Source organism: Anguilla anguilla, chromosome 3 (genome assembly GCF_013347855.1).
Source record: "Anguilla anguilla isolate fAngAng1 chromosome 3, fAngAng1.pri, whole genome shotgun sequence".
NCBI classification, from domain to species: domain Eukaryota; kingdom Metazoa; phylum Chordata; class Actinopteri; order Anguilliformes; family Anguillidae; genus Anguilla; species Anguilla anguilla.
Genome location: NC_049203.1, coordinates 23,340,440 through 23,367,431, shown reverse-complemented (window position 1 = coordinate 23,367,431; position 26,992 = coordinate 23,340,440). Strand labels below are relative to the sequence as shown.

The window sequence follows — 26,992 nt, the reverse complement described above, 5'->3', positions numbered from 1 at the left end:
CACATGCACACACCCGTGCGCACGCACACACACACACACACACACACACCCAGTCACTCACAGCTGAGACACAGAATGGACACACTATGTACGCTGGCAGCAGGTGTGTGTGTGGCAGTGACAAAATGACACACACACACACACACTCGCGATCTCTCTCTCTCACACACATGCACAAATGCACGGACACGCACACGCTCTCTTTCTCACACACATACGTGCATGCACGCAGAAACGCACGGACACACACAAACACACACGCACACACCCAGTCACTCACAGCTGAGACACAGAATGGACACACTATGTACGCTGGCAGCAGGTGTGTGTGTGGCAGTGACAAAATGACACACACACACACACACTCGCGATCTCTCTCTCTCACACACATGCACAAATGCACGGACACGCACACGCTCTCTTTCTCACACACATACGTGCATGCACGCAGAAACGCACGGGCACACACAAACACACACGCACACACTTCCGCACATGCACAGACATGCACACTTGCACAAGCACGTAAAACATGAAACACACATCTCTCACTCTCTCCTCTCTTTTCTCTCCTCTCTCACACACACAAACACACAAACACACACACACACACACATGCACACACTCTCATACATCATAAAGAGAAGAGCTTTGCACTGGGCTCTAATTACTGCCTGCCTCGTGAATCAATGCTAAAAAATTAATCAAAGTTACAAGGCTAAGCTGCCAAACACACAGCGAAGCCGGCATCTCCGGGAGGCTAAGAGCGTGTCAGCGCCTCAGGGCTGTTTTCTGTGTTCGTCCCCTGCAGTTGCCCCCAGAGGTTGCCCGAACTGGCCGTGCATTAGAGCGCACTGAGAAGCTTTCCATCGGGCGGCGGCTTCCAGCTCCGTCCCAGGTGATAAATTTTAATGCGGGCCTGTAGCATGTTTAGCGCAAAGCTACACCTCGGACTGGCTCCAGGGTCAAAAGTTTAAACCCTGCGCATGCGGAGAACTCCAGATGGGAGCTACGCGCTGCACTGAAATAGCAAAGTGCTTTTTGCCATTCCTCCGGGAACCACAATCAATCTAGAAAGGATCTGGGAAGTACACCCATGCCTTTCAGAAGGAAGGCAAGGTCAAGGCTGTAAAGTGGCTCTCTCTCTCCCGGTTACTTCCACCGAGGTGGGGGCTGCTCAGACAAGTACAAACAGGACCGATGACCTTGAGCTTGAGCTCCTGTTAGATCAGAGGAAAACCGTGGCAGAAGAGGAGAACAAGCCCGGCAACTAAAGTATCTTAGAATATTACCAATAAGACATCCGCATAAAAACGGCTAACAAATGAAATGTCTGCTTCCAATGAGTTGAGCATCTCGATCTCATCTCATTTGAGCATCTCCACAGATTCCACAGCCTCATTCAGTTCCTGCATTCCATCTGTTTGTCAGGAGGCTTGGACCAGTCGTAGGAATTTCCGCCGCTATTCGACGAAATGGAAAGTCCTTTGCTGCAGTATTGTCCTTGGTTGTGCGCCTGAATTTTCAGAAGCATCGAATTAGATTATTGTGGAGTTAAATATCTGGTGGGCCTGAAGAATCTGTAGTATTGTCCCCCCCTCCCCCTTCCTGGTAAGAGGGACTGCCCTACCTTCTCAGACCCCTCTGTGGAGCTCATCTCCGAACATTCCAGGCCATTCAGGAGCTGGCAACAGAGAAAAGCACAACAGGCACCTGCTGAGCTGTCGCAATATGGTTCTGATGCGCATATCAAAGACTGGTTCTACACAACACAAAATTACCACGGCAATTCAATTCAACCTTATGGAACTACGTGTTGACTAGGGTCACCATTATTTTCAAAGCAGTTTTCTCACGTACATTTCAGTCGCCCCTCCACATTAAATATCGTTATAGCCTTCTTCGATCACATACGTTAGACAATTATCACATTACACCTCCGCAGTTATTCATGTTTATATTGATAAGTCAATCGCCGCGTAACGATGACTGACAGCAACGTTCCCACACGGTCACATGCTGTATTCGCTTTGGTCATTAGAACTCCAGACATATGGCAGCAGCATATGTTTACAGCGCTGTACCATATTACTCCTTCTTAATCGTTGCAAAGCAGCCTACACGCATGAAAAGTATGGATAAATCATCTGCACAAAAAAAACGCTAAAAAGGAAGCCATTCATAATAACGAAATGGCTCGTAGAAATTGAGGTAGACAGCAATGGTATCTAATTTTGCACGGCTCAGGTGGGAGTTTAATTGGTAGATCTGGAAATTGCTCTGCTATCAACATGTAACTCGTGCAGTAAATGAAAAAATAAAACACAAAACAAATAAAACATGCAAAACATAATTTCGAGTGCCATCTGTTGACTCATCTGTGACCCCGCACATGCTGTCAACTGACTTCCACAGTTCCTTTATATTTCATCTGAGTGTGCCAGCAGCTGCCGCACGCGCTACTGCCTGAGCCGGAGGACTGCCTCGGCATTGTTTGCAAGCCTATTGAGAAATGCACATAATTTGGGGTTATCCAGCGTTTGTAGTGGAATGTTTGCACTCAAAAAGGCATCAATCAAATGGCGGATGACACCTATCTGCCACTCAAAGAGCTCCTTTGCCCTGCTGACAGCTGACTCTCCCTTGTTGTTGGCCTCCATACAAGACCATAGCTGTTGTTTTGATTGTAAATGCCAATTTATTGTTTGCTTTCTTTTTTTTTTTTTGTGCACGCATGGGTGAACAGAATATATTGAATCCATCTGTGTGTGGCACAGCAGATAAATACTGGCGTGCTCAAACAAACTGCAAATTTAGGAGTGCCACAATCAACCACTAATTGTATGGTAAGTCAGTATGCTAATCCAGTGTCTATGGGAACCTCACAAGGATTATTCTGAGGTTCCCATAGGAACAAGGATTATATTAATGGCAGCGTAAATTTATGTCATTGTAGGTTGCCTGCTTCGACACAGACATGCTTTGTCTCTGCAGTTGCCTTACCTTTTTCACTCTCCTTTTAAAATCCTACTGGGTAAATACATGTGCTAAGTTTTAAGTCTTGTGGGTCATGTGCTTTGACAAAAATGGTGACCCTAGCATTGACTCCTACTATCAGTTCTGGCTCTGATAGCTTGATATTCTCTCCAAACCTTTTTGTATGCACATTTTTTAGAGTCCCTCAGGATACAAGCAAATTCTAAATAATTAGATGTATCGTGATGCAATGTGCAATGTGTCTCCACGCTCCCTCTTTCGCCAACAAAGGAAAAGGACCAGAGCAGGTATTTTTTTTGGATAGAAAACCTCAAAGTTAAATGCATGAGATTATTTCATTTAAAAAATGGAGAGAGATGTATAAACAGTGTGCTCTACGGGATTTTGATTCACGCAAGATGATGTCATCACTCTTAATTCAATTACAATAACGTAAACCATTTCTGATTTCAGATGTGTTACAGATATAAACTAGGGATGGGTGCGGTTGTATATTCACACGCAATAGTTTTGACATAACTTTATACGTTTGTGAGAAACGCTACATGCAAGAAAACTGGACCGCTTAGTAATGATTTTGGCACGTGCTTCTGATGATCAAGTCCCAATCTGTGCATGGCCCATATGTTTGCTTCATGTTTTCACATGCAATTTTCCAATAAGTAAGAGAAAAGCTGTATGGGGCTGCTGGATGGCTCATTTGGTTACGCCACCTCAGATGGAATCTGGACCGTGCCAGTGGCGACCGATGCCGGTCGCTCCTTAGGGTGTCGTGCAAATGCCGATGCCGTCGCCCAGGGATGGCAGGGTTCAGCTGGACAGTGCTCTGCCTTCACAGCTGTCTAGCAACCCCTGATGGTCGAAAGGTCTTCCTCTGACTCCACATTAGGAAAGCTTAGGCTAACGAAGCAGTTGGGGACACCTCATCTTTCGGAGGAGAACCGTGAATGTCTACATTCTCCCTAATTGCCACTGGGGTTAACCGCAGCGGTGGCTGCAGATGATTGGACATTCCAAATTGTGGTGGGAATTGGATATACTCAGCCCTACATTGGGCGCCAAATGTTTTTTTATTTTTTTTTATTTTAAAGAGACAGCCTGTTCAGGACCTAAACCAGTGGTCTCAAACTCGTTGCTATGGAGGGCCGTGTGTATGTTTTCATTCCAACCAATAAATGCTGCCTTAATTGAGTTCAATTACTCATACAGCCATATGCATTTAATTGCATTGAAGCACAGAATATAAGCAAGTTTTTATTTAGACAATGCGGGTCACCATAGACATCGGGTCACCATTATGTGCAAACCTGCATCCCTAATTCAGCAAATAATTGAACTAATTATATAATCAAGACCTGAGGCTGGAATAAAAACCAGCATACACACGGCCCTCCATGGCACTTGGGACAAACAATGGGACAATGGGGGTTAACTGTTCCAGGCTTTTTACATACAAGGAGTTGAAGGAGCGAGAGCCAACCTCTCCCATATTGCTTTTGATTGGATAGTAGCCCGGTGGGGGCAGGTCATAACCGTTGTGTTTGACTTTCTCACTGGACCCTCCCAGACGGGACTCTCACCGTCTCCCTCAGGGCGCTTAGCTCCCCCTCCAGGCTCCTCTGCTGGTCCCTGGCCTGCTCCAGCTCCAACTCCTTTCTCTTCAACTCCCCCTGGAGGCCTAGCAGTTGCTGAAGGAGAGCAGGAGCCAGAGCGTTGGGTTATATACACGGAGACAATAACTAAGAATCAAATTATACACGGGCCAAGCAAAGATGAAACAGGAAGTAGTAAACACACAGTAAAATGTATAATTTTATAAGAGTCCAATAGGGACCACATGTACATTTGCAAGAGTTCATTGAACAAGGCACATTTTACTGTGGACTTATGCATTATCAATTTCTAGGTCTTTACTATCAAAAACTGTTTACCAGTCCATAGGCATGAATATAACTAATTGATACTAATCTGAGAGATACTTTTCTGAGCCATCAGGCTTTAGAATTTTCAAACCCACAGTAACACTAGAAAGGGGGAAACTTTTTTCTACTATACCACAAAAAGGGAGAAACAACTTAAGAAGAAACAGGGCAAGCACGTTAGAGAGCATTAAACTAGAGCATCAAACCAGAGGAGAAAAATTAATGTGGATTGCAGCATCAGCATCATTGAATTGAAGAGCACTGTTGAAAAGAGAGCATCAAGAAGGAGGTTTTCCTAGCATACCCTAGGATATGACAGTGTGAGTGCTGGTGCAGTCCCAGATGCTGCAGAGTAACCATATGGTCTGCTCTGCATTCTCAGCGGTGGTCCTGGAGACCCACAGAGCTTGCTCATTTTTGTTTTCACTTTAAAATCAGATACCAGCTTAGACTGTGTAATCAACTGCTATATCTTATCAATGAAGTGCTAAGCAATAATGCAACCAGCACATTCTGCAGCCCTTGAGGTCTCATTTGAGATCCCTGTCCCAGAGCAAGGAAGTACATAGAATCGAAGTAACGCAGGAGTTGACGATCTGGTTTCCGTAGAGGATCTTTGGCGCGGTACCTGCTGCATGCTGTGCAGGGTCTGCTGCAGTAAGCGGTGATGGTGCTCCTGGGCGTGGTCCTCCTCGGCGCGGTAGGCCTTGCCCTGCTCCTGCTTCAGCAGCTCCACCTCGTTCCTGTAGGCGTCCAGCTGCCACCGCAGGCTGTCGTTCTCCTCTCTCAGAGCGTAGGTCTGCGCCTCCAGGCCTAGACCATCAGCAGAGAATGGGTACAAATTACAAAATCAATCAATTCCTTCTTGATATCGTCCCTATCGAGACCTCGCTCTCTTTTTTTTTTTTGGATGACAAGAACACGTTGTGAAAATATTCTCAAAAATATTCATTTTAATTTTACTGAATGTTTCAGAATAGTACTGTATATGTTTCTTGAAGCTGAGACCAGAGACTCATGTCCCCTGGAGGGGGCGAAAGTGAATGCCAGTATAAGGAAGACACGGTGCTCTTCACACCGAAGGTGTCTGAGGGTGTTAAAACAATGAGCAAAATGGTACGGCACAATTCAGCCAGTTGCCTGCAGTTACATAGTCCACAATAAAAACACATTTAAATGGGTTCACAAGAAGCCATCATTTCAGCATTTCTGGCACGGAAATTTTATGAACATAGCATTTCTGTCATGCAATTATTTCACATATTATCCATTTATACACATAGTGACATACATGTACACACACTCACAAATGAGGAAACACACTCGTAGATGTAAATATGTAATCACATACACACATAGGCACTCAAATGCATAAACATGCAGACGTACATGCACAGACCTACATACATCCCGCGTAAGAATACGCCCTCAGAGAACATCCACCGTACAGACACTACGCTGTGGTGAAATGACACTGTACTGTACATAAAAGCCGCTCACCAGCAGCTACGGCTTTGGGGCAAAGCGACTAGCAACATGTTACCAGAATGGGACTCAACTGCCTGATTTGGAGTCTATCAAAAAAAAGGACGCCTGTGAAAATGTCTTGTTTACCATTTCACTAGAAGAAGAGATGGCTGTTATTTTCCCTCCTGCCCTGAATGTTCAAATCCAGAATCATATTTTAGGCACAACTGTCAAAATGAGGCAACGCAGCTGTCATTTTAAGAGGCACGAAAATAAATTTCAGTTGGGGATTGGTGCCGTAATTGATTCACAGGCCTGCTGAATAGCTTTGGTTGCTGTAGCTTCTGAGGAGACATTTCATCTCAGCTGATAGATATTTCTTGCTCCCATTACAAATGCTTTCTCAAAGCTTTCTGAGCCTATGTGCTGTGGTCAAATAAAAATAAAAATAAAAAACAACAGCGACAAAACTTGGAATCACAAAGTTTATTTGACAACACTATTCAGTGAGGAATATATTAGAAAATCATTTGCGATTACATTTAATTGTGGAGTTGTGGAGGGCAGCACGGTAGTGCAGGGGTATAGCGCTGTCGCCTCACAGCATGAAGGTCGTGCGTTCAAATCTTGGCTTGGGGCCTTTCTGTGTGGAGTTTGCATGTTCTCCCTCTGTCTGCATGGGTTTCCTCCCACAGACCAAAGACATGCAGGTAGGCCGACTGGAGACCCTAAATTGCCCATAGGTATGTGAGTGAATGGTGTGTGTGCCCTGCGATAGATTGGCGGCCTGTCCAGGGTGTATTCCTGCCTCTCACCCAATGCATGCTGGGATAGCACCCCCTGCGGCCCTGCTCAGGATAAGCGGGTATAGATAATGAATGGGTGGATGGATGGATGTAGTTCTGGAAGCCGGAGACGTAGAAAGCAAGTGGAAACCTAGCAGTAATATTACGCGAAATGGGTAGGTCTGCTGTTTCAAATCACGGCCCAGGGCAGCCTCTCCACACAGCAAGAGATACAATTAGCCAGCTGAGCTAAAGACCAGGGTCCCTGCCAATGGGAATTAAATACTGTGCTCTCATTGCTTGTCCAGCGGCTGTTCACACAACTTACAAGTAGAAGCAATAATTTTGGGAATTTGAGAAAAAAACATTGTCCAATACAAGCAGACACTCAACAATATTTCCACTAGACCAAATGCAAAAGGAAAAATAAATGTGTCCCACACGTCAAGCAGTCTTTAAGGTGAACTCTTGTTCAGAGAAGAAGACGTCAGACAGAAATTGAGAGCAGTCAGACAGACAAAAGATTTGCATTCCTTGACTCATCGGCAGCAAATGGTACAGCGTGACCTGCTATAATGCAGCAGGAGGTGTTATTCAAATCAACAACCGCCAGTCTGTTTATAGCATGTTAGCCTTAGCGGACCCGAGCCGTCCCACTGGATTATTTTGCAGTGCTTACCTGAGTCATTTAATCGCATTTTCTTGCAGGGATTTTCGTCATCGTCGTTGTCAGACATGTCCATCTCCTCCTCTCTTCGTATTCCCATGATCTCCTCGCTGTGCGCGTTCCTAAGCTCCTGCAAAAGCAGAACCGTGTTTTTCCATTGAGCCATTACTTAAAATGAACAATGAGGTAAACAAAGAAAGAACATGGCAAACAAGCAGGGTGCAACATAGATGGAGCCAGAGGGAGCTCATACATAAGCCAATAAGCTCCTCTGAATAGATAGACAATTTGTACAGTGAGCATTCAAGTTTTATTTTCAAAATCTTTAAACTTAAAATGCTATAATGGCAATAATAACTACACTAAAACATCTATAAATAGTGCGCATGCTTTCATGCATGACCATTCAGACATTGCAGGGCTATTCAAGTTTCCAGATTTTGTTCCCCATTTCAAATGATATTCACATAAAAAATTCATTTTCCAGTTCATCTGTCAAGACTGTCAAGGAACATGTCATCATCAGGAAAAAGCTAATACTTCATTTTTTTTCCTTTTATTTTTATCATTTAGGCAAAGTAGTAAATAAAAGGAGTAAAAAAGAAAACATTTTAGTAAATTTCGGGTTTACCAGAAAGCTGAATTTGGGTTCTAAAGCTGAGGAGGAACCACAGGCAGAGGCATCTATCACAGCTAGCTTGCCAGCTAACAACTGTCACTAGTGTCTGCATCTATGTGTCTAATCACCACACACAGGACCATGGTCCCCCAGGGCAGAGGAGTGTGTATAACCTGTGTGTTCTCAATACTGCAAACGAGAGTTAAGGACCTATAGCCACATCTGTCATAAAAACACTGAACTTAAAAATAAATAAATAAAAAGCACATACACTAACTTCCAACACTAACTTCTTTGATAACTACAATGATAAGATAAATACAGTATGATCATTGAACAATTTTCAATTGAACAAACAAGGAGTTGATGGACAGTTCAAGAATTGAACAATCATTGAACACATTTGAACAACTGACCTTCTTGTACCTTTGCTTGAAGGTAATAAATCTGGAACCATTTGAATGCAATATACTTTTTATCAAATAATAAAGGAGGTGACAAGACCTTAATACATAATATAATAGAGATTTAATTGAAATGATATTTACTAACACAAAATGAATTAGTACAATTCTTCAGTGCAATAACAGGTCTTTAGGTTAGCAGGTATATCTTACATTCTATAACTGAACTGACCAATCTGTTTTCTACATGTCTATACATCACAATGTCAAGCTTTCAAACTCAATTTGCAGTTTTCACAACAGAAGTACCACAACATGAAACAGCAATATCTATGCAAAAGCATCTTTCTTTGCAACAGTAAGACCTTACCTCTGGATGCACTGAGGACTAAAATGTAAATGGATCCTTTCAATTGCAAGCATTCATTGGAGACAGGGGTAACAGACTTGGGTCAAATATGCATTTGAAAAACTGTAAGCCATCAGATTTTCACATAAAAGTCACATAAAAGACTTCTTCTGAATACGGATGACAATAGTGTTTCTTTTAAAACCGTTAGCAATCTGCAGGGTGTTTTATTCTTGTGGAAAAAAAGCTTAAAGTATTTATAATTATTATTTGACCCAAATCTGATAGGCGGACACACAAGGCTTTCACATTCATGATCACATAATTGTTATAATTATCTGGCCCTCATCAATAATCCCACCCACTCCCCCCCCCCCCATTGGCCAATTCACTTTGGGGCCCTGCAGTCCATTTTCTTCATAGCCTTAGCCTAGATTCACATCCATGTAAGTCACTTCAAAATGGAGAAGTACAGAGGTACTCTGAGAATTTCAGGGTCCCGGTATAGAGACTTAAAATGCAAGAGAAGGAAATCACAGAGCAAGTTTAAATGTAATTAGTTTATTAGTCAAAACCCATTTGTAAATAATGGTCTCCTACTGTAATGCATGATCATGAATTTCATATTTCTGGTGCATGACTAGACATGGACTATTGGCGTTCAGTCACTCAGAATGGGATGTATTGAGCTGCCCTAATTCAATCCGGAAAACGACATTCTCATTCCGCAAGGTTAATAATTACGCTAAGACAGAACAGAGCTCCTTTCCCCCTGACAATCGTTACCTCCCTGACAATTTTTTCCCCTTGATGAATAATTAATTTTAGCTCATCATCGATAACTATCATCCCATACCCCGCAAGCAAGCAAACGTTGCCATGGTAGCTCCTAATATATTCCCCAGGAATCAACAGCTGTTAAATTTGGCGGGCGACCGAAACGTATCGTTTCGGAGTTTTAGGCTTGCGTGAGACGTGGCGCACGGGCACCCGCTAACCGCTCATCTGCTGTGGTGAGGACATGACAGGCACCAGGAGCTGAGGGTGGGGGGGGGGGGGGGTTAGGGTGGGGGGGGGGATATGAAACACCTTCACATCAACACCCGTCTGCGTCCGGGCTGGACTGAGGAATTCTGAATGACAGGAAGTGAGAGAACGAGTACCAACCTCGCACTGCTTTCGCCACATGTCTATGTTCCTGCGCTGCGCTTTTGAGAAATGGTCCCATGCCTTTTGCCTGGTGGCGGCGGAGAACACGGCCGTAATCTGCTCGACTTTGGGTGGGTAGGGAAGTCAGACAAGACAAAGCCGTTTATGCAGCAGCTCCGTACCACCGGCAACCCAGCAACAGAGAAACCAGGAAACCCGAGCCGCAGATTCATTAGACTCGCCAGACGCTCAGCTCAGTGTTCTTATCTTCACAAATTCTGTCTCCCTGCCGTTGGAGCAGAACTATTCCAATTCGACGCATCTTATTAATATTAATGAACTGGGTATGACTAAGTACAAAATTGTGGAGATGGCTGTTCTGCACTGCAATATAGAAGTGGAAAATCCTGTTACCAACTGGAACCTCCTGTACTTACAAAGTCTAAGAGGTAAAAGAAGTTAAGAAGTGAAAGAATGCTGGAGCTCAGTATCTGGCCAGTCTATAGTATCTGTGCCTAAAAGCGTTGGTGGTTGGTTTCTGTTTCCTGGGGAGTCTCCGATGCACAGTACAGTACTTACAGTTTCATCCCCTGCAGATACACTCCCTTCTGGACTGAGAATGGCAACATTTTACAGTGAGTGGCGGGTTCAGAGAAATAAAAAATATCTGTGCCAGAATATTCCATTATAATTAAAGTAAAATCACAGGAAGGGGAAAATTCTCTTTACAGGAATTAATTATACAAATTATGCATTTTCAAATGATATATTGTAATTTCAATATTCCCACCTGCAGTAAAATGTTGCCTTAATGATATCGATAGGTCTCATTTTCTTGTCATTCTTGGTAGTTTTTGAGAAAAATCACATTACTGTTCTAAAAGCAGGGTGATCAATTAGACTTTCAAATGATCAAATTTCTCTCTGATTATTCTGGACATATTTCTGCATATTTTATTTGGTCGACAGTATCATGGAATTAAGTCAAAACCTTCACACTCCTTCGAGCAAATTGGCTTTTGACACACTCCCAAAACGAACCCACTCCTTCTGATATTCCATTTTGCATCTTACAGCATGAAAGTGCCTGGAGCCATTAGTGATTAGCATATCAAAAACATATCAACTGCATTGCATTCTGTTATCCTTTTCTGCATTAGAATATGCACATAAAACGGATCTGTGTCTTTTCTGTATTCAGCTCAGTACAAACAGCGCATCTCAATACGCTAATGCAGTGCCTGTGCAGAGAAAACTAGTAGCTGCATTTTAGAAAGATGCAGATGTCATCTTCCACTGTAATTAAATTTGTGACATGAAAACAATTCTTAGCTGAGGATACCATTGGCTCCAATATTTATCTGTCTACAACATACTGCTGCATTGTAGAAACGCACAGGAAATGAAATTAGAAGGGGAATGAAATATTGGCCTACCTTTGAGATCTGGAGTGAACTGGGGTCTGTTCCACCTATACTGTGCTACTGTACTTACCCTGACAAGCTTCCCTTTGGATTGTTGTACTGGGTCACATTATCTATTTTATTGTGTGTGTGTGTGTGCGTGTATTTGCGTGTGTGTATTTTATTGGGGTTTTTTTTTTTTGGCTCAGTATGGGGTGATGCCCAGGATAACCTTTACTGATGTCCTCCAAGATTTTTCATGTGATACATGTAATAAGGTTTTTTTTTATTTAACTGCAGAAAAGTCCCATTAAGGTTCAGAGCCCTGTTCCAGTAGGTAACCAGACATTACAATCAATGTTAAGCAACAAAACATAATAAATAAATACATTATTATTATTATTATTATTATTATTATTAATCTAATAGTAATGGTAGTTTGTCTCTTACTAAGACTAATGTGATCTAATGTGTTCAAGGATATAAAGTTATAAGAGTTTTAAACTGAATGCATAAAAAGGACTTAGGACATACGAACATAAAAATGAGCAATGAGCAAGACAATTCAGTCGTGTTCCTAGCACTGTGTCAAGCCCGGTCTACAGCACCGTATATTGCTTTAGTAAGTGACTCAGAATCCGCATGAAGAATGGAGAATTATCAGCATCCAGGAAGGTAAGAGGGATTAACTGTAATGCTGAAACCAGGAGGATGTCATTGTGGCCACTGTAAATTACATAATTGACTGCACTGAAGGAAAATAAAATCATCTTACTGTAGAAGGACCAGCGGCTCCAATGGTAGAACAAAACATTTCAGCCCACCACAACCTGAGAGACACTGACTAACCATTAATGATGACCATGCCTTTTCCCCCTTTTATCAGTCATCGTTAATTTATGTATTCAGTTTATAATAATAATAATAATAATAATAATAATAATAATAATAATAATTAGTATTATTATTATTATTGTTGTTGTTCTCATCACTGCTATCCTAGTTAGCCAATCATAGTGTTTACCGATTGTTCATCAGCGTTAATGTCACGTCAGCATGTATTTCCTGCAGACAAAGCATCTCAGATTTTTCATTGGAATCTGTTCTGGCGGGGTGGGCGGGGCGGGGCGGGGCGGAGCTTACATTGCGTGAGGATGGACAGCATGGCGTTCTTAAAGTGCTCCCTGGCCAGCTCCATCTCCTCCTCGTGCTGGGCCTTCTCGCTGAGCAGCCGCCGCACGTGGCTGTTGGCCGACTGGATCATGGAGTAGAAGTGGTTGGCGGAGCGGCGGTTGACCTCGCCGCGGTCGATCCAGGTCAGCAGCACCGCCGTGGCCTCGCTGAACTTGCCGTCATCTGGAGGAGAGAGGGAGGGAGGGAGGGACAGAGAGAGAGAGAGAGAGAGAGAGAGAGAGACGCAACCTGCGGTGAGGAGCCAGGTGTGCACCTGCCCTTCTCTACCAGCTGTCTGGCAGAAACAGCACGCATCCCCCCACAGCCTGTATCCGAGCTGTTATCAACAAAACATTTTCATTTGTGCCATGCAGCCATAAATTATGGATATGATCTTAAGAACATATTGCCATATTAAGAAAACAGTGATATTTGTACTGCACTACATTAAATGACGGTTGCTATTCATGAAATATTGTGATCCAACAAAATTGCTGGATATGCATCACGCAGTTATAAATTGTACTGTAGTTTATTTAAATTCAGAAATTTGTAGATGTAGGCTCATAATCTCAGTTTGTACACTGACAAGTGTGGAACACAATAAACAGCTATTTCCAGGAAATATCAGTTCTTTGGCTTGACTCAAAACTTTACATTTTTTTTCTTTTTAAATCTTATTTAAATAGTATGCAACAAACCATGTGCTATGTCCAAACCATGTCCTTGGAACATGAACACATGAATTAAAATAGATTTTAGGGCAATAAGGACAGTGGTATAGTGCACTGTCTCTTAGCGACAGCTCATAAAAACGTGATCATTTTTCGAGCACAAAAGCAAGAGTCCTTCCGTGCAGCAGTTCTGAGATTTTAATAATCCTGCCTTTGGGGACCCATGTGCAAATCCGATGGTAATTAAAAAGTGTTGCTGTGTGAAGCCTGGCAATAGTTTGTGGCCGACACAATGGTTTTCTATACCCCAGACAAGGATTGTCTGTCGGTTCCAAAGCAACAGAAACATATCATTTCCAAAAACAAGTTCCAGGTGGTTTCGTAACATGATACATGCATTATAAAGTCACTTGGAACTTGCTTTTGCCAGTCTAAAGGTCTTTACACACCAGACACGTTTTTTTCGTGCGATTAATTCGCACGTCAATAATATTTTTCAAACCTGTATCCAGTCAATGCAAGCTTTCACATCAGCGACAGAATTTCGCTGAGCTATATTGCGTCTTTTATTTTTTCGGACCAAGGTTGATTTTTCCGAGGTTTCGCTTCCGACATGTACACATCTGACCAATCAAAAGGCATGTTGTTGATAACGTCACATTCAAAACATCCAACATGGCGGATCGTTTGATTGTCTTTGTTTCACAGAACTCCGTTTTGTATGATAAAAGGGAAAATAACTACAAAGACAATGATTTCAATGCGCTTCAGTATGATGATGGTGTGTGTATATCAAGCTTACAATCTACGTAAAACTACTTTGTTTAAACTTCTAACTATGCTAATGTAACGTTAAACCACCAGCCATTATTTTCCAATAACAGGACAGCCCGGAGGGGTTTATTCCACTTGTACAACGGGTTACCAACAATGACTAGGCTATATATGGTTACTTTAAAATTTATTGATTTTTATTGACTAAATCAGCTGAAAGTGAAATATTTTTCCGCGGCCGTTTGAGCATATTATTTTACTGTTGTCAAGCAAAACTCTGGTTGGCAGTTCTATTTGGACCGTTGTTATACAAAAACTCTGGTTGGTAGCCTAGCTCTATTTGCACCATTGTTAAGCAAAAACCTCTGGTCGTTAATTCTATGAAAACAACGATTCCATCAAGAAAAAATAGTTTTATAAATCGTTTTATACCATATAATTAGCACAAATTTTTGGCCGTTTTTTAATCATTACATTATTTAGGAAAACTGCATGAAACCATAACTCAATCAAATTAATCTCCCTGGCTCTCGCTTGCTTTTTTAAAAAATGGTCGGTCACCCTCACGCAGTGACATTTATTCAATTTTTTTCAGTGACGTGATTTAAAAAAAAATAATTTATTCGCAAAATCGCATCGCGCTTGATGTGAATAGTCAGGCGCGTTGAAATTTGCCTTCGAATTATTTCCATTTTCTTTTACTTTCCTGCACAAGCGACACATGCAGTACCCTCCTTGAGCTCATTAACTGGTGGACTGCATACTGAGAAGAAGCAGCAACTTAACACCTCGTTTCGGAGGAGTATGTCGGCACACCCGTGCTTTCCCAAATAGAGAAGACAGAGGAGATTGACGCAAAAAGCATGAGCACACACAAACTGGGCATTCCCAATGGAGCGCACGCAATTCCCAACCCCTGGCCATTTCAAACTGCATGAAAACAGGTAAAATTTCAGATTGAAAAATCCCAGGAAAGGCCTGCAGATATCATGATGATTTATGAAAAGGCCGCAATAAGAGAAAGAAACCCATTTAAAGCATGTTTCACCAGGAGGAACATGTCTGAAAACAATGAAACTGTATTGATTTTGCCATTAGAATGCATGTACTAAATGATGGAGGGGACACCATGGGGGGGTTGGGTGGTCGGGTGCCGAAAGGTTCTTTAAAATATGCACAAAGAATTCTCTTGTTTGGCTAGGGGTTACAATTTACAAATGATTAGGAACAAAATCCATTTTCCTGACCCGGCGAGAATGACCCAGTGAGTCGTTTTTTTTTTTTTTTGGCAGGTTTAAAAATAATGACCTCAATATTAATACAATGAGACTACATCCCACACCCCCCCAACCTCCCCAACCCCCCCCCCCCCAAAAAAAAAAGGGTGAGAGTGTTAATGAGGCTTTTCAGTCTGAGCATGGCCTTGCCACCTCCATTTTTTTGTATTTTATTTTTAACTTTGTAACAGAGTAAATCGACCGAGAGCTCGTTTCTCATTTGCAGCGACGACCCTGGCTTATTGGCGTGGGCAGGGAATTCAAGGGCTGGTGTAGCCAGTCAGATGTAGACGGGAGGTTTTCAGACGTAAAGCAGCCAGACATACACAGAGTCAGGTTCATTGGGAATTTGGCCAGGATACTGGGGTTAACGGGTCCTACCGTTTTGAAACGTTGTGCTGGATCTTTAAACGAACACAGTAAGTCAGGAACTCAGTTTAAGGTCACAGCCAAAAGATGGAATCTCCCAGTAATTCTCCTCATTCCACTTCTGCCTCTCACCCACCATAAAACCATAAGATTTCCTTCAGTACAATGGGATTGCTTTGCTTTAAACTGCACGCATAGTTCTTCTCAGAGAAGCTGCAATACAGTGATAACAATGGTTAATGCCTTAACGTTTCCATATTGCAAAAGAACAAAAACTTTCGGTCTGTCTGAAGTTCAAAAAAGCTTAGGGACTACAAACACTGCAGTAAATCAGGCAGGCGAAATGAGCATTAAGGGAAGGAAATTCTGATCACATAGACAATGCCAGCTCTTCCACAGAAAGGTATGCCTTTCTTACCAAACTGAAATATGCAAATTTATGAATGCTGAACTTTCTGTCCCTGGCTCGGACTGATGTCTTGCATTCAAATACGCAAAACAGTGGTGCAGTGCACAGTCGTATTGTCCTTCTTGAAGCAGCGCCTTTTTTTTTTTTCTTGGGTCCGCCTGAGTATTTTTATGAACACGGCATCTTGACCAGGAGCCAGCCATCTCTGCCTCCGTGGGGTCATCAGATATAATGAAGACCTGGGGCTTGAACACTGTGAGAAGGAATGGGGGCTGACCTTTTGAAGGAAATCCATTTCTCCAGACTGAATGAGTTCTATTAGCCAGGGGTTCCCTAGCACCTTTTGTTTTATCGCACCACTAACTATATGGCAGGAGCAGGCAGCATCCACGAAGCAATGACCAGGGACAACCAGAATCATTTGACAAGCCTGCCTTGAATACTGAAGAGCACAAAGGCCTCTTGGAAAAATCACATGATGGAAGGTTTACATTCAAATGCAATACTGGAGCAATCCAACCCAGTCTACCTCCAGTGTTTGCTCTGATTGGATGAAAAAGATTTCATCCATATGCGATGTCTTGTGTCCCGTCCACACTCATTACATGCTCATATTGGATTTGCCAGGAAATCAGATAGATGTCAAATAATACAAACGAGGCCAGGGGCTGCAGAGTACATTTCCCATCATGCAAACTGGCAGGAAATGGCAAAATTCACCTTGATTCTAAAACCCCTCCCTCTCAGCCATGGCGTATACTTGCAATCATTATAGACCAAAACTTAATAACAGTATGGCTCTGTTTGATTGCTGTATAAAAGCACCCTTCCTCCCTTCCTTTATCATTCCACTGATCTGAAGTGGCTACTGATTGGCTAGGTAAGGTTTCTACTAAATTGCTTTCACCTGTCCATGCTCTATACACCAGCTGAAGGAAGAAATTATGCGATTTCCAAGTTTTCAGACTTGCTTATAAGGTCATGTGAGATATGACCTTCAGAATGGGTTTCTCACAAATCGCATGGCAATCATAAAATGTCGGTTTGAAATGTTGAACAAAATTGAATGAATGTTGACAAAGCCATGTTTTGTTTTTTTTCTGTATGAGGCTAGCTATGGTCATTGCCCATTAAATTTTTTAAATTTAATTTTCTTAATGAAATCATGCAAGGAATTTACCATCTTCCAAATAAAAATTAAATACCAGATAAGCATTGCATATTTCCGCAAAGCTCTTTTTCAAATTGTATACGGTAAGTCTCCCAACATTGAAAAACAATATAACATAACAGTTTCCGTTTAATTAGCTATAAAAAAGCATTGAGAGCAATCCAAATTCAGGGCATCTTCAAATGGGAAAAACAAATAATTTAAACTAAGAATCTTTACCGAGGCTGCACTGAAAAGTCTGAAAGGGCATCTATTAATTAACTCTATTGGCCTGTAACTGCAGAGCGAACCATTTGAGCAGTTACTGGAAAATATATTTCTTTTTTTTTTTATCTCAGTGAATGTGTTTCATGCTAAGTTCAGTCCAAGCCAGCTGTTGACATTGCTAGTTCTCTTAAATATAACAAGATAACCCATAAGATTTCAGTATTTACACCAATCACTCAGTATTTACACCAATCCGTTTTCAGTATTTACACCAATCACTCACAAATTTTACTAAGTCTGTGCATAGATTCACTAAATTAAAAGTAATTTAAACTCAATCATGATAAGTTGATATGTTTTCAGCTGCTGTAACACTGGAAAATCACAGGGACCTGCAGGATTTTTTTTCTTTTTTTGCATTAATAAGTACCAGCTTGCCCTGTAGATTTGAGCATTTTTTTTTTTTTACAATTGATCTTATTTTTGAAAGAGAAACAAGGTCTACCTTTGAGCCGGTCAGCCAGCTGGCCCGCCTCGTGCTCGGAATAGTGCATTATGAGCGGGGGCGAGGGGGGGCGCAGGCGGTCCTCCTGGACTTTCCGCCTGTGGCGTTCCTCGCGCGCCAGCAGCCTCTGCTTGCACTCCCACTCGTACAGGTCGTCCCGCGCCTGGGCGAAGTCCACGTGGATGCGCCCCGAGTCCTTTTTGTCCGTGCTCGACCCGATGCGCATCCGGTAGCCTGGGAGAATACAGCGCGGTCAGCTGCACCGTCGACGCGGCGCGTGACACAGCCTGCTCGGGTGATGCAAGTCATTAGGCACGGCATGCGGAACAGGGAAGTGGTACAGTCCCGGAGGGCTGCTGTGACTGCTGGCCTTTGGTGTGTTTCACTTACAACTTATCTTTGGCCCCCCCCCGGGACTGGCATTTTAAATCTCTGGCCCTCCAAGGCTGGCGTTTCAGATCTCTTCTACAGAACAACTTGACAATGAATCATTTCCCAATATTAACTTCAATCCTAAACTACAAAAAAAAAACAAGCTGCATCTGGCCGATTTAAATAATTGAATGCAAATTCCCTTTTGCACGTTCTCAGATTCAAATTTCTCCTCACATCTTTCCACGTTCTTAAGTTGCCAAGAAATCTCGCTCCACTTTGATCTCAGCCGTGTGGAAGTGGGAGGGCGGAGTGAGGAAATCTCACCTGACAGGTAGAGGGCCTTATCTACCATGAACTCCTCCGTGAAGCGGATGTGGCAGAAGTTCTTCTTGCTCTTGCGGATGGCGATGATGTCACCACATTGGTCGAACACCTCCCGGATGATCTCCTCGCTGGCATTTTCGGGAAGACCTCCCACGAACACAGTCTTGCACCCTGGGGGTCTCTCCCGGGTGGAAGGAGGCGGCAGGTCTGGGGGTGAGATAGTTTCGTGGGGGGGGGCGGGATATCACATGACAGCTTAAATAAACAGGTCTCCATTTAATATCATTCTTTGTATTTTTTATTAACATTTTTTCTTCTTTTTGTATGATATTTGCTATTTGTTGTAGTGTCCTTTCTTTCTGTAAATGACTTAAGGGGCTTTACCTGTCTTGCTGCCAGGGGAGAATGTTAATCACTATGTAATTCCTTGATAAATAAAGGTTTATGATGACACATCCAAGGAAAGACCGACAAACTTGAACACAATTCAATAAATAAATAAATACCAATATATAATACTGGTACTTATCAATACCAAATGTATGTTCATCTTATCTCTTCAATAATAAAACATGTATACACTTTTCAAGGTACCCAAGGACAAAAATTGTCAGTGGTTAAATCAACCAGCTGTGAAAACAACCAACATAAAGCTATAGCTATCAGTGCACAGTATTGCCATAATAACCAACTGCAGCATAAATACAGGTCAATGTGAATCAGCAATACTGCTGGTTCTCTATCTCTGACACTGACCCACTGAGTGTGCTGGTTTTTGTCAAAGCCAATCTCTTGATCAATTCAAGTCGTTGGCTTATTTTAATACAATTCAAGTCTGGCATGTTAGCATGTGCTGTCAGTAAACTCCATTCATTTTACACAGAAGATTTCATACTTCCACACTCTCATCAAATAGGACCCAACTGATTTCACCTGAAAAATGAATCAATTAAAAATGGGACCTCTTTCAACTACAGTACACACAGCACAGAAAATTACATTAGTTGGTCTGGCGGATTGAAATTCCTGGGATCTGAATATGGGATATGGGCAATTTCTAGCATAACAAGGGTAAATTGTCCTTAATAGACGATAAAAGTGTTGAAATATGAAAAACTAGCAGCTCATTACAATTCCAAGCTTGCTATTATGGCTGGAACAAAAACTAACATCTGTAGTGGGTCCCCAGGATCATGGTTTAGAAACATAAACTATAGGCTCTGAAATCCTGTGTCTCCCTCTGTAATGTTCCCATGGCCAGATCACTGCTCCTTGGCCTAACTAGCCAGTTTTGACAAACTATATGCATTCCAACCATGCAAAAAACAAAATAATCACACATATTTTCGCTCTGCACTGTCACACTATTCATTTAATAATAAAACTCCCAGAAAATGCTAGAATACATCCCTGCAAGCACACTGCAATTTCCCAAGGGAAAGGAGTAAGGAGGTGATATATATGGGGAGAGAGATTTAAACTCAGAAACTGATTTCAGCATTTACATTTATATTTGCATGCATGTAGCAGATGCTTGTCCAGAGCTTTCTGGGCTTTCAAAAAAGGAAGTGTTTACATTACACTGCTCCTCGCTGGTGCACTTGCCAGCATTTGAAGAAAAAAGCATCACCCACAGTCAATTTGGGGGGAAAAGTAAATACACACCATTCGGTACAAACAACAGCAAAAGGTGTATCCATGGCAACTGCCACCGGGGCTGGCAGTTCCGTGGTGCTTTCAAGCAGTTCCAGGAGCCTTACTCATCGGAGTGTGCATCACGCCCGAGAAGGACCTTTTAAATTCCCGCACGGCTCGCCGCAGACCCACAGTGTCGGTGAAACGCTCAGCTGGACTGTACTCACTGGGATTCTGTGGGAAGAGAGTGCAGCTCTTGCAGTGTATGATCTCCTTGATGACGGGCAGCTCGACTGGCACGGGGGGAGGGGCCACTAGCCGGATCCCTGCCATCATGGGGTTGATTGGGGCGATGATGCCCAAGCCGGGGTCAAATCCTGGTATACAGACAGAATCTGGGAAAGACACGCATCCAGGAAACGGTTTAGTACAGCACGCAGACACCACATAGTTATATGATATCAAATGTATCTGAATCCATAAGCACACAGGGTTCCATAGGAATTCATCATATGATGTACCCATAAATGCAACAAGGCATAACAAGAAAATAACCATAACCCAAACCCCTCATTCTAGCTCCAATAGTGCAATATAAAGCACTGCACTACCTGGTGGGAGCCAATAGTTGGAATCACATTAATAGCAAGAAACATAAGTGCTTGTTAATGAAATGGCATAAAGCAAAATCCACAAAGAACCACAAAAAATAATATATACACAATACAGTTAATTTTGATTCTGTGTAACAGTAGCATTAAGCAACATGCAATATTATAATTGACAGGGTTCAATTAATTCAATGTGGATGATGAGGTAAATGTAAAAATCTCTATAGTTTTGTTTATAGATCATAATATTTACACAGCTGTGGTAGCATTGCGAGATTCAAAGAGAAAGCTCTTAATTTGAATGAAAAGTTGAAAATGAGATGTCTTGCTCTCGACAGATATTTTAAAATAATGCATTTGATTTGTTTTCAGCGCATGCCATCTTTGTATTGCTGCCAACTAAAACTCAAAAATCGCACCGTGCGTGGTAAAAATAAGCCCAGTGGTACTGTGGTAAGGTTGTCCTATGTATAAAGAAGTCAATTCTGAATTAGTTAGCGATAAGTTACCTCAGTGATAACATCAATGGTAAGCTATGTTACTACAATGTGATCACTAAAGGGGCTGTTTTATTCATTAACAGCTTGTAAATGGTTGTCACTTGAGATGTCCGAAAAAAATAAGTTTGTTTACAAGAATTGTTGGCCTTTTAAAGAAATTTAGCTCATGATTTTCTGCCTGTGCAAGCAGAGGTGGACTTTGCCATCATGCAAACCAAGCTATTGCATGGGGCCCTAGACACTTGGGTGCCCCCTGTTGGCTACACGTGGTAGCCTATATTAACCTTGAATATTGGGAATTTCAGAGGGGTGACAAATTAAAGTAAAAACCTGAGTAAATGAGTGGAGAAACATATCAAATGCAGATGCTTCCATACAGGTATACTGCATGATACAATTAAGCAGTTAACATCCTATCAATGGTTGAGCTTGGTCGTGTGTGTGTGTGTGGTGTGGGGTTAGTGCGTTGTTGAAGGCCCTGCCTCTGATCCACGGTCTGCTATTGTACTGTATATGTGTGTGCGTGTGTGTGTGTGTGTGTGTGTCTGTACTGTTATCAAGTTTAATGAAAACATTTACATTTTATAAAAATACAGATCCAAAATCCACCTCTTAACTGGGTGAAAGACTATAGATTATAACTATTAAATCCTGGCTGTCAAAATAAGCAGGAATCTGAGCTCCAAGACCTTGCAGAACTCAGAAGAAGGGAATGGTAATATCAAGTAAATTACGCAGACACCCCACATTCATCATTTTCAGTGACTTTTTTTTCAACAGAAAAATTATTCAAGGTCTTTTTTATTTAATTTCTCTGGCTCCAAGCTTAGCCATGTCTGCCAAAATGTGAAGTAGTTTTGTTCATTCTGGATTTTTTTTTTCTCCTTTTCCAGCGAAAAAGCTGTTTGACTGCCATGAAAACTGTAGACTAAGAGAAACGGAAAAAGTTCAGAAAACAGCTGGACCTAATTACCATGGAGGTGAGATGCAATCAGTCAACACCAGACCTCACCAACACCACCATCATCCACAGGGGTGTCAACCCGCCAAAATGTTTTGAGTGGGCGCTGAGAATACCTTTACTTTAAGTGTAGTCATCATTCTACTCATCATATGTTCATCATACTTTTCTCCTGTATTTTTTCATTTAACACACAGTTATCAGTTTTTCTGAATATGAATAAAAAATGCACCAATGCCCCCCCACCCCTTTTTTTTTTTTTGGAACCCCAGAATTAACAAAAAAAGCACTGAATACAGTGCATTTGGTACTATATTTCAAATGGGCCAGAAAATAGGAAAAAAAAAAAAGGGAACGTCACTTCTCGGATTCTCTTAAATTTGCAGTCTGAAAGGTAATCGTTCCATTTCTCTGTAGACATGAGGAAAAATATCCTCCATTTCATGCATTACATTCATGTGGTATAATTATCCACAGTAGTAGTCCTGATGTGAGACCGAGATAGAAGTGGGGACTAATTCAACTCTCCCTGATCCAGGCTAACATACAGAGTCTTTGATTGCCTTTGTTATCATTCACATGCAATTATACCAGGGCTCTGGTCTTTATTAGAGTGTTTAACTGCTGTGGAGATGGGTCATCCCAGGTCACGAGAGACCCAAACAGGTTTACATCCCACTTCAAACAACAAGCTTTAATTATTTCACGAGAAGTGTTCCACATCTTGTCTGATCAGCAGGTATTCACGATCTGAAACGTATGCCTTTGACTTCAGACCAGAAAAAAATTCAAAGTGTGGGTCTACCTACTGGATACAAATGGCCAAACTCCTGCCAGTAGGAGTTTAAACTGTCTAACCTAATTGTCTTTCCACTGCAGTCATTGGTATCTATCTCTCTAGCAGGATTGAGGGCTTAAATATGTATATTTATTTATTTATTTACTTTTATTGTTTAAGCTTCAGTTTCTGTCCCCATGACATTCATCAACAAATACTAGATGAAACTGACAGTAGGAACAAAATGAAAAAAGAAGGTTTTTATTTTAAGAGAATTGATTTTTCGTGACTTAATATTTGTATTACGGGATTTATGCCAGTACACCGTCAGTTCTGCATGTTTCATAAATTAAACCCAGAGAGAAAATGCATACTCCAAAATAATAATGTTAGCTTAATATCCCATATCCTTAATGCACCATGAAAATTGTTTAACTGCCTCAGGAATAATTCAATTAATATTTTCTGTCATATTCAACTCGCAGCTTTCTGGAATTTTCTAGCAATTGCTAGCACGCAGCAATGCAAGGCTTATACTAATTCTAACTCTAAATCTCCTCCTCGGTTCACTTATTAAATATTACAATTCAGCTTCGACAAAAGCAACTCCTACGGCAAGAAAATCCACTGTGTTCAACATAAGACCATCTTTGGGCTCTACGTACCTCTGAGGGTAAAAACAGGCTTAAAAACACAAGATTCAATTTTCAAATGCCTAAATTCAAAAGAACTTTACGAAGAGTGCCCAGGAAACTGTCATTCTTAAGTGACAGTTGTTTGAAAAAGTATATATTTTTTTTGTTTAATAAAAACAAAGGGGTACAGACATCAAATGAGTATATAATTAGGCTAAAAGCAATAAGGTTGGAAAAACCAAATAAAAACCAATAGACTGAGTGGCTTTTGTAAGTATAATCTGAAAGAAAATATAAGCATGTGTCTTCCAAAATACCATACCATACTATACTACATTTATTAAATGCAGTTAAACCAAACTGCAATCTTTGCCATTGTCTTTAAAACTTAAATGCATGGGACATTCCAGGATAATCATTTCAGTCTGGTTGTAAACTATGGCACATTCAGTCATTCTGGAGTAACCAGGAGAGTAATAAACTGTAATACATGATCTAAAATATGATCAATGTTTATAAGACAATGCTTTCAAAAACCATCCAAATGGAGTATAAATTGAACTGAACAGTGGGAGGAGGTCAGGACAAGGGCTTGGTAATTGGCATTCATCCCCTTACGTATTCAATGGAAGCACAGTTTTGAATGTTGATACATTTGCCAGTTTTGTCGACTTTAGAACTATAATAGTGTGAAATGCCTAAGGGAATCTTTTTGTCTCGATGACAGTATGGCATGCCGTGTTTTCTATCTGCCTTCAAATAATTTAATTTCAGTTGAGTGCCTCTGTAAAATGAAGAATGAGGAGCAAAAATCTATGAAAAATAGTTATTTTCTAAATGCCTTAAAGGATAATCATTTCAAATGTACCCTTGAACGGCTAAAATAATTCAAGGCTGGAATTTAAATGATGCCATTCTTCCAAACTTTGCAAGGCTGTGACAATTTCACAAATCTCAAAATCTCTTCACGCATTTTAATTTCCCTCAGTCTACTGTGGGTTCCTTGCCCTCCAATGATAATAATTATAATGAGTTGCCTTTCCACCTAAGCTTGATTTTGCATGAACACTGAGTCAAGAGTCAAATTCGATCAGAATATTCAAGGGAGAGCTCTGCCACAGGCAATTTGTTGTTTCCTTTTCTTTACACCAAAAGCACCAACACTCCCTTCCCCCAACCACTTCCTCCACAATACTCGTACATGTGTACTTCCTTATGGTCATAAAATTAGCCAAACATGACATGAAGGAGTGTGGAGAGTGTAACGACTGCGGTGCTGAAGCGAGAGAGGCGATAATTAACATCGCTGATTGCCTTCGGAGTGCGTTATTCTGACACCGAGCCCAACCCCCGCTTTTCCGCTGCGCGTTCGGCTCACATAAAAACCACCACTCGGAGGAAAATTCACCATCACGCGGAGGCAGAATTACAGAGGCTCGAAAAGGGGCTGACGTGTCCACCTGGACGCACAGGCTCGGCCTCAGGAGGGGATTATGTCAGCCTAGCGCCCGAGCGGAGAGGAGCGCTGGCAGGAGCCTTCGTTCTGGCTGCAGGTGAAACCATGAAATGTCGGCTCATTCGATTCCCGAACTCTGTGGCTGTATTTTACAACGACAGCGCGCGGAACATATTGGGCGTAGAGCCTCGGCGTTGACCATCCATCACACGTGTGATGCGTCAAGGAGCTAGCGGCTCCAGCAGCAGTTCAAATCACATGGACACGTCTCAGTGCACTGGGCAACTAAAATAACCTGCTCTATTCTCCACAGCTACAGTCAGGGCACTGAGGACACATATATCAATACAGCAACACCTCCCCCACACCCACCCCCATTCATCCATAAAAGCCACTGTATATAAAACAGCATGAAGTAATTGTATATAGCTTTTCGTATATGAATTTGTACAATATAACATCTGTACAATTGTACTGCTAATGTACAACACAGTTGCACACTATTTACATAACACTTTGGATTGTCAAGGTCAAGAACTGAACAATCCGTCCTGACATCCTGACAGTGACTGTGCACTGAGGCCTTCCCTGTTTGTCATTAAATAGTAGAAAACATACAATGTGTGATTTTTCATAAAAATCTGGTTCATAGTTTAGGAATTTTCATTGAGTTTATTGGTGTGGCCCTGTTCTGGAGGCGCCACTTTTTGCAAGTGCAACATAGAAACTCACATTGGCCAATACATGTTAATTAAGAGCTTATATTTAAAAATTAATAAATAAAAATGCAATCTATCAATAAAATGAGCAAAAACAAGTACAATACCAAGAGTGAATGCTTCTTACTGAGCGGTTAGCCGACTAGCTGACTAAGTAGATGACTCCCCACTGTTTAAATGTGCACAAGTGATGATGTGTAGTAGGTGGCGGTATTAATCCATTGTTGAAACATGCGTCAGTGGCAGCGGGGCGCAGTTGGTGACGACATTAATCTTAAAGGACTAGCGATAGCAGGTGAGTATGATCATTTTGAAGGACAGAAAATCAGCACAACTGTGGATGTGAAACAGTGTTTGTGTCGTTGGTAGCTAGCTACTAAGTATTATGTTAATAGCCTGCAGCACATCATATATTTGTTGAATAAGTTCAAAGAACCCCAAAGCCTTTGTTAGTTCACTGGCTAGCCAACTAGTTTCTATATTATGAGGCAATGACTAGTTTCTGTATGAGTAGCTTGCATTTAATGGTGTGCTGAAAGCTTATCGGTGGCAAACTAGCTACTTAGCTAACATCCATTTTATAGTGAAGCTATCGATAGCCACAGACCTAGGTATGGAAAGGCATGCCATTCACCATACCTTGGATTCATACCTTGGACTTGCTTTGTTATTGATTA

At 41.7% G+C, this 26,992-nt stretch overlaps 1 protein-coding gene across 3 annotated transcripts in view; it reads right to left on the bottom strand.

Moving 5' to 3' along the window:
• The window catches only part of LOC118224279 (ecto-NOX disulfide-thiol exchanger 1-like), a 68,728-nt gene that overhangs the window by 4,069 nt on the left and 37,667 nt on the right, over positions 1–26,992 (bottom strand). For all 3 annotated transcript variants that reach the window (XM_035411627.1, XM_035411626.1, XM_035411628.1), the window contains 9 exons: positions 20,883–21,050; positions 19,021–19,227; positions 18,322–18,555; positions 12,906–13,118; positions 10,378–10,484; positions 7,851–7,968; positions 5,548–5,732; positions 4,578–4,685; positions 1,631–1,684 (listed from right to left, as the gene is read on the bottom strand). In XM_035411627.1, the coding sequence (XP_035267518.1) occupies positions 1,631–1,684; positions 4,578–4,685; positions 5,548–5,732; positions 7,851–7,968; positions 10,378–10,484; positions 12,906–13,118; positions 18,322–18,555; positions 19,021–19,227; positions 20,883–21,050 (1,394 nt within the window). The remainder of the gene's footprint in view (positions 1–1,630; positions 1,685–4,577; positions 4,686–5,547; positions 5,733–7,850; positions 7,969–10,377; positions 10,485–12,905; positions 13,119–18,321; positions 18,556–19,020; positions 19,228–20,882; positions 21,051–26,992) is intronic.